General features: G+C 34.5%; 1 protein-coding gene across 1 annotated transcript in view; it reads right to left on the bottom strand.

Moving 5' to 3' along the window:
- The window catches only part of tp73 (tumor protein p73), a 49,370-nt gene extending 42,124 nt beyond the window's left edge, over positions 1-7,246 (bottom strand). The window contains exons 1-3 of the mRNA XM_067395378.1: positions 7,229-7,246; positions 4,320-4,415; positions 2,763-2,901 (exon numbers count right to left, since the gene is read on the bottom strand). Of these exons, the coding sequence (XP_067251479.1) occupies positions 2,763-2,901; positions 4,320-4,378 (198 nt within the window). The 5' untranslated portion in view covers positions 4,379-4,415; positions 7,229-7,246. The remainder of the gene's footprint in view (positions 1-2,762; positions 2,902-4,319; positions 4,416-7,228) is intronic.
- Between the last annotated feature and the right edge of the window lie 1,798 nt (positions 7,247-9,044).

Genomic DNA, 9,044 nt, shown 5'->3' with positions numbered 1-9,044 from the left:
AAACAATGGAATCATTCAGAAACTGCTCACCTACCGTGCTGTAGTAATGAGGCAGGTCACCGATACACAGCATTGTAACGTTCCCGCTAGGCAGGCAAAAGACAGGGGAGATTCTCCCACTGGTCTGGTCATGTGACCTCACAGAATACACAGGTGAGTTCTGCAATTCTCAGTTCTTCCCGTCTCACCTCTTCACTTCAAATGCTCTGAATGAAACTAACTTGACACAACAACTCAAGGAAAGGTAACGCACTGAGAGTTGCTTTTTCTGATTTTCCGCCAGTTCTCCTTGCCCTGTCAGCTTCTAGATGCAGCCAACAACAAATCTTTTGGCCCTCCTACTTTTTGGCCTCATGACTATTCATTAACTAAAAAAGCAGGCCTAGACTTGCCCACTTGTCTTTTAGACTATACCATTTTTTTTCAAGGGGGGTGGTTAGTTTGCTTTGGCTTTCCGTTTTTTTTTCCGTATAATTTTTAATAAGTTCTGAAATTAACTACATCTTTTTAAATAGCTAGACGTCACAAAAAGATAACCAAGAGGTTGGAGCAATTCCCCATAAGAGCCAAGTGAAAGACAAACACTTGAAAATCAATAGATTCTTGAAAATGCTTGTCCAAGTCTAAAGTCAACAACCAAAACATCTCAATAAAGAGAAGGAAATCCATATGCCCTAGAACGGATATTTCATTGAATTCTGGAAGCACTGATGCAGAAAGTCAAATATGCACAAAAGCAATGCACAAGATATATAATGAATTCATCTCTCAAAACCGTCATATTTCACCTCAAAAAAAAAAAAAGTATATATATATATATATATATATATATATAGTCTATATTTTATTATTAGATATTTTATGTATTTGCTGTACTCCTTTATGCTGATTTAATTAACAAATATTTTATAATCCATCATTATAAGTAAGAAACAGTAAGAACAGCAACAAATGCTATATTACAGTAATAAAAAAGAATCTAATGAGATTCACAATTTAAAATAATGGAAATTCAAAATAAAATGTTTGGTATTCATTAATATTGTAATGACAACTGTGGGAAATGTCATATAACATCATACAATTAAAGTCACAACATCCTAATGGTCCTAAAATAGGCTTAATTTTCTTTATGCAAAATATAATTTCTTATTTCTTTATTTAGATTTTTTGGGTAAAATGTGTCCTTGTGAGATTTAGCCAAATATCCTGTGTCTATTCATCCATCTCTCCTGCTCTCTGTTTCCCGGCACGTGCGCCCCAGATGGGAGGCAGCAGCAGGTGTCGTGTTCCTGGCTTGGCTTTTCTCTCTAATTAAGGCATCACAACCTCCCACTACACCCTCCGCTCATATACCCTGACCTGCTGCAGAGCCCGGAGGGAGGGAAAAAACAGCACAGGAGAGGGAAACTAGGGACTGAGGAGGGAATCCTGATGGATAAGGAGGGAAAACCAAGAAGTTTTTTGTTTTTTTTGGTGGATGGGAGGATGACGTTTTTGTACTCTACGGAGCCCCACACATGCCATGCAGGGAAAAAATTGTAGGCTAAATCGTGCGCACGATTTACTAATTTGTTCCCTCGATTTGCTAAATCATGCACACGATTAATAAATCGAAGGAACGAATCAGTAAATCGTGCGCACAATTTAGCAAATTGAGGGAACGAAACAGTAAATAGTGTGTACGATTTCGTAAATCGAGGGAATGAATCAGTAAATCATGCACACGATTAATAAACAAGGGAACGAATCAGTAAATTGTGCGTGCGATTTAGTAAATCGAGGGAACGAATTAGTAAATCTTGCGCACGATTAATAAATCAAGGGAACAAATCAGTAAATCATACTCAGTAAATCATGCACACGATTAATAAAATGAGGGAACAAATCAGTAAATCGTGAGTACGATTTAGCAAATTGAGGGAACAAATCAGTAAATCGTGAGTACGATTTAGCAAATTGAGGGAAGGAAACAGTAAATTGTATGATTTAGTAAATCAAGGGAACAAATTAGTAAATTGTGCACACAAATTATATATCAAGGAAACTAATTAATAAATCATGCATACGATTTAGTAATTTGAAAGAACAAATTAGTAAATCTTGTGCACAATTAATAAATCGAGAGAACGAATCAGTAAATCATATATACGATTTAGCAAATTGAGGAACGAATAAGTAAATCTTACGTATGATTTAGCAAATCAAGGAACGAATAAGTAAATCTTACGTACAATTTAGCAAATCAAGGGAATGAATCAGTAAATCACGCGCATGATTAATAAATCGAGGGAACAAATCAGTAAATCGCACGTACAATTTAACAAATCGAGGGAATGAAACAGTAAATTGTGCTCGCAATTTAGTAAATCGAGGGAACAAAATATTAAATCATGCGCATAATTTACTTTTTTTCTTGCATGTCATGTGCGGGGCTCCATAATAATCTAACTAAAACTCTTCACTTAATTTTTGTAATTCATTTATAATTATTACACCTTCAGTTTTATGCTTTTACACCACCATATTAATTGACAGATTACATTAAATTAATTCATATGCATAACTGCAAAAAAAAGCTAATTATGAACAAAATACAATAAACAAATATTAATACCACAAAGATAAATACTACCACATTCTGTCAAGTTGGATTCACTTCTCTTTGATTGGTTTTACTGACAATGTATTGTATGTTTGTAAATCAATAGATTGCAGTTGTATTTGCTTGAAACTCAGAGAATGTTCCGCAGGCTTCTTACCATCACGTTGTCGTTCATGTCTCTCATGTGGTAGACGTCCATGCAGACTTCAGCGCGGTTGCCGGGCAGGCTGCTGGAAGCCACCCTGTCCCCTGAGTGTCCTGCCTGAGGAAGCTCAAAATATGTGCTGTCTGGCTCACTGTAACAAGACAAACAGACGAAAAGTGAATCAAAAATGGATTATATAAGCAGGTTAAGCTTATATTTAAAGGTCATGTAAAAGATTTCACATATGTTAATTCAAAGAATACAAATTGCAGTTTATCTTGAAATAGTGCAAATAAATTGTTACTAATATCAAAATGTGCTGCTGATATCACACACATTAATTAACATTAATTTCATTGATTGGTTTGTCTGTGTATTTAAGCTCTGGATTACTTTCTGTTCATTGTCTGTTCTCATCGTGCTGTAATCAGTTGTTGTGTTCTTGCTTTTCCAGTGTTCTGAGTATTTTGTTTTGAGTTTTGTTAATAAATCTGATACTGCTGTTTTTAAATCCGATTCCTCATCATTCGCAACTGAAAGTTGTCAATGACCAGTGTTGGGAAAAGTTACTTTTAAAATTAATGCATTACAAAATTGTGTTTCTCTCTTTATGGAAAGTAATGGGTTACATTTCTTTTTGCTTATTAGTATGGTTCAATTTATTTAACATATTTAATTCATTCAAGTTTGCATAATATTCTGAGTTTGCATTTCACCATTTCTTTTATTTTGAGGAATACTGGATCTTTTTTGCACAAGTGAGATGAGTATATGCATGTTCACATTTAGTCTAGAACTACAATAACCATTATGTTCACACAGCACACACAACGCCTCGACATTTACTACCAACAAAAGAGCTGTCAGTCAATAAATGGGAAAACAAAGTAACTCAGATATTTTGTTGTAAATTGAAAGGGATAGTTCATCCAAAAATGAAAATTCTGTCATCATTTACTCCCCTTCAAGTTGTTCTCAAGTTGTCTGCTGTACACAAAGGAAGATGTTTGTAACCAAGCAGATCTCGCCACCCACTGACTACCATAGTATTTTTCCCCTACTATGGTTGTCAATGGGGGGTGAGATCTGCTTGGTTACAAACATTCTTCCAAATATCTTCCTTTGTGTACAGCAGAACAAAGAAATGTATTCAGGTTTGGAACAACTTGAGGGGGAGTAAATGATGACAGAATTTTCATTTTTGGGTGAACTATCCCTTTAAAAGTAATGCGTTACTTTATTAGTTACTTGATAAAAGTAATCTGATTAAGTAGCTCGCATTACTTCTTAAGCCCGGAACACATCAAGCTGACGGCGACGAGCTAGTGGTGACGAAAGCAGACTGACTGACGAGCTCCGACGCCGATTCAACATGTCGAATCAGCAGAAAAAAATGCAGACAAGGACCGACGATGCGGAACACACAGAGAAAACTTCGTCGGCCGACGAACAAAAACTGCCTGATGGCCGACCCTCAGCTTGGTGTGTTCCAGGCTTAATGCGTTACCCCCCAACACTGCATATGACAACACAACAAAAATACATGTGACTGCCAGTAAATAAACTCACAGGGTACTCCACAAGTGTTCAAAGGTTGTACCCTCATCAGCGGTGGTTGACTGGGACATCTTGGATGTTGGACAATCCACCGCAGGGCAGATCACACTGAAAAACACAAACCAAACAAGAGGGTTACATAATAAAATAAAAGCACCAGTGACAAACAAAATAATCAGTAAAATGACACATTGCACTCAGTTACATACAGTATACATGCAACCGTAACTAGCTAAATATGCAATACAGTGAGCATGGACTTCATTAGTACACTTTTAAAATAAAAAAATTAAAATCGTCAAATGATAATAACATCTAAATTAATAAAAAATAATATTCTTTAATATTGTTGAATCAACCTAAATACATTAAATTATACCAACAAAATACATTTTATGCATTAAATCATGTAAAAAAACAAACAAACAGCTCTTTAAGGTAAACAATGGCACTTTTTACAGTCAAGTGCAAGATCTTGTCAGTATGAATCATCATCCATTTTTTTTGTAAGGGAAAAAAATATCTTGTGTTACATGAAAAAAGGGAGGTTTGAAATGGCACGAAGGTGAATGAATTATTACAGAATTTTGATTTAAAAGTGAATAAGTCCTTTAAAAATGATTGTGAAATTGGTATGAATACTCTAAAAAAGAGGTTAATTAAAATGTTTAAAACTACATTTGATATTATTAGATATTAAATTTTAAAAAATGGATAGTCTTCCAAATTATATTTAATACCTATATAATGATTAATCACAATTGTTATACATTAATTGACCCTGTAATTTTATCTTGGACCCATATTCTAAAGAGAGAGCATTATAACTGCTCTGTAAAATAACTCTGCATCTTAAACTGCATCACTGTGTAGAAATTGATCACACGCAGGATTCGATTTAAAAGTAATTTCCACCCTGCTGCCCAATGCATCATCTGAAGTTTAAATCCCAGCAGATTTTGAGGCTGGATGCAGAGATTCAGAATAAAGATGCCAGGCTTGACGTGTCCAAACCTGCCTGGCACTGTTCCACAGTGACCACATACTTCCTCCATCATATTACTCACAGGAAATGGGGGCTAGAAAACTGTATCCTAACCACACAAGAACAAGTCAACACAGAAAGTGAGTCTGTTGCAGTTGTGGACTATCAAAACTGTAACACACTACACACCTAATAGAAAATGCTCAAATTTCATGCTAAGATCAGCATCAGCAGGTGAGGTTATGCCATTTAATTAGCTATATATTGGTCATGATTTTGCAATCAAATTATTTTATATTCATTTGAAGGTAGGAAAAAGCATTAATGTTTATTAATGTTTTTTTATTTTAGAAAAAGGCAAGATAAAGGACTCAAACACACATATCCTATTACTAAAAAATATCAACATCCCTTATATTGTGGATGATATTTAAAGTAGCTTTTTTAAAGATGATTCGTTTCACTCATGTTAAAGATGACAATCACAATGCTCTTCTTTGATACACTGTTATGTTTCCACATACTGTAGGTTGAAACCGAATTTAAAAAAATACAAATTAAAAAAAATTAATAGGAGCATAAATTATGCATTTTTAAAATGGTGTATTCACCTTATCAATCAATCAATCAGTACAATCAATAAAAGGCATTTTTTTTACTCCAGTAAATATTTATCATAGGCTTATTCAATTCTTATTCATGTATGTGCTAAAAAAAATATACTGAAGATTCCCAACATTTTTGTCTAAGAAAAAAGTTGTAAAATAAAGTAAGCTGATTAAACACACATTGACTTTGAGCCTGGCATAGTTTCTTCAGCAAAATCCCAATAGTAAAATAACTGTAAAACACACAAAAATGTAAAAGTAAACTTAATTAATTATAATATATGTATAATGTATAATATATAAATGTATATATATTAAATGTATACATTTATAGCATGTATATAACAAATCTTTTAAAACAGTTTAGCGTTTCAGTTAAATACCGACTATGGTTTTATTTTGTTCACTTGATAGCTATTGCAAAACAAAAAGATGATATTATAGGCTCCTTGTAATTTGGATGTAACAAAATAATTTTAAGCGATTTCAGAAACGTTTAAAACCAACATTCTGCTATAGAAAACATTTATTTTTACTCAAGATATTACAGAGATGATTCTTGTGACAACTTCCCCCTGACAACTAGCCCGGTTGTCCCCTTAATTTAAAATAGAATAGACAGGTAAATCTAAATGTGCTAATTTAAAAATTATAATAAAAAAGAATAAAAAAGAAAACGTTTTCTCATACAATAAGTGCTTCAGGCAGAAGTTGAACACGCAGCCTGTTTAGTGTTGTGCAACGGGCGTCGCGCCTGTTCCCTCGGTAACGCCGCGTGCAAAAGACGACCTATTAGCATAAGCTAAATTAAGGTTTACTCAAACAAAACTCATCTAACATTTCAAAAGACTATTATATGATCACACACACACACAAAAAAAAAACACCTAATAAAACTATCGTTTGCTCCTAAATGCTTCTCAATATCTGCTTTTTCGTTGAGGATTTTAGTCCAATCTCCCTGATTTCGCATGTCAAATTTTAAAATCAACAAAGCAAAACTAAAATAGTTTAAAAAATAAATACATAAATAAATAAATAAAATAAAACGTGGCTAAATAATTAATTCCAACCTGGGAAAGACAAGTGAATTGGGATGAGGGCATTGGGATTTCGTTTACATCACCTCAAAGTGAAGTCCGACCTTTTTACGAACGAGGCAACATCGTGTTTACTAATTTTGAGCAGTATTCCCGTGATAGCTGCCACCTTGAGAGGAGTTAAAGCTCTGCCAGCAATTATACACACACAACAGGGATTCGAGCGGAGAATTGAATTATCACCTGACGAAGGCCTTGAATTTTAGAGCTAATGAAGCTGTGTCTTACCGATGCTCACACCGAACAGCCCCAAAACTGATCAGCCATAGCCAGGAGTATAGCCCACTTCACCGGTTAATGCGTCATGGACAAAAAGTGCAGAATTCTTCCTTTGTACCGGTTAATTTCAGGGTGGATTCATATAAAACATATGTTAAAACAGAAGAGCCTTGAAAGGCATCTGAAATTTTGCGAAAATATTCATAAAGATTGCAAACTCCTTCGAGCGACCATAACTCAGCGCAGTATGCTGAACTAATACAGCGCCCTTGACAACGAGTTACACAGAAGCCGTCACACATCACCTGCCTTCATTTCACCTCTAACATTGATGTTTAATTAAAATACATACAATTATATATATATATATATATATATATATATATATATATATATATATATATATATATATATATATATATAGAGTCCCCAAAGGCCTATATAATATTTGACATTTTTAATATATTTATTTAATTTTATATAACTATATAGGCCTATATTGTTTGGAAATAATATTTAATACCTGCAAAATAATATAATAAAGGTCTAATATATTATCTGTAGAATTATTAGGCTAGACAAACAGAAATAGATCAAGGTCTAGTAAAAAAAACAAAACATAATCGCTCTCTACAGAAGTTCATGTTTCTTATCAAGCTTAAGGTTTAGTCTACTGTAATACATGTTGACAGACAATTATCATAGTGAACTCTGGCCACTGCATCACCTTTCTAGGACACTCATCGATTTTCTAACTGATAGACAAAAAAGAACAAATTAAAATGCACTTATTCTATTTTTGGCAAAATACACTTATTGTTTTGTGCTTTAGCCTTAAAAATAAATAAATTAGGCTAAGTAAATAAAAAAATAAGTCGATTAGTGGAGTGATTTAAACATATTTATACATTTTAGCATTTTTAACGTAAAAAAAAAAAAACAGTGCTATTTTTTAGTCTAAGCTATTGAAGTGAATGATGAAAACATGAGGAGATCTTACTGCGTTCACTTAAAGTGGGTGGGTTTAAATGCTTCAGCAATGTGAGCACTGTATACTATTCCCATACCGTGAGTTCAAACGAACCACAATACTTGATTTATATTAGATTTACTTACCAAAGTTATTTTCCCGGCTTGGAACAAACTATGCCGATGATCCCAAAATCACTTCCTTGACTTGCAGCTGACCCTTGTAAACTATAGCCTTGTCTTGTAGCAAATGAGCTCCGAATTAAGCCATTGAACAACAGAACGTAACTTGAATCACTCCTTATAGTTAAAAAGCAGATGAGAGAGTGGCAGATGAGGCTGATTATGCAGGTATAGGGTAAATAGGCTCGCGGAGTGTGAGTGCACTTGGCTGTGGAGGGTTGGGTTGGGGGAATTGGTGGGGGACGGGAGGAGGCGTTAGCCGCCGTTTGGGCTCACACGAGCGGGAAACACTAATCCCATATGAAGAGGTCGCTAAAATGTGATCAAAGCTTGACGTTTGCATTCTCACTTAAATCTGTGTGCGGTTTGACAGTCTAATTCGGTGGTAGAAAGACTTCAGTCCATAAGAAAATCGTAGACAGCTGCCTCTCCTGACAGCATAAACACGTTTTTGCATTTGCTTTGAAATGTATATACGGTATAATAAAGTCATTCAACGCAGGTAAGTAATAAAACTACTTAAGATGTGCTTGATAAGCCGTATTTATTGTTAATTCTAAAAAATAGAGATGAAACATCATTTCCCACAATTCCCTTGCGACGCCGACAATAAAGCTCGGCGCTGATTGGCCGTTAGCACAACACATATGACGTTTTCGTAGACGTCACTTCC

Source organism: Chanodichthys erythropterus, chromosome 9 (genome assembly GCF_024489055.1).
Source record: "Chanodichthys erythropterus isolate Z2021 chromosome 9, ASM2448905v1, whole genome shotgun sequence".
In the NCBI taxonomy this organism is placed as follows: domain Eukaryota; kingdom Metazoa; phylum Chordata; class Actinopteri; order Cypriniformes; family Xenocyprididae; genus Chanodichthys; species Chanodichthys erythropterus.
The sequence above is the reverse complement of the archived record's forward strand: the minus strand, read 5'-3'. Positions and strand labels throughout refer to the sequence as shown.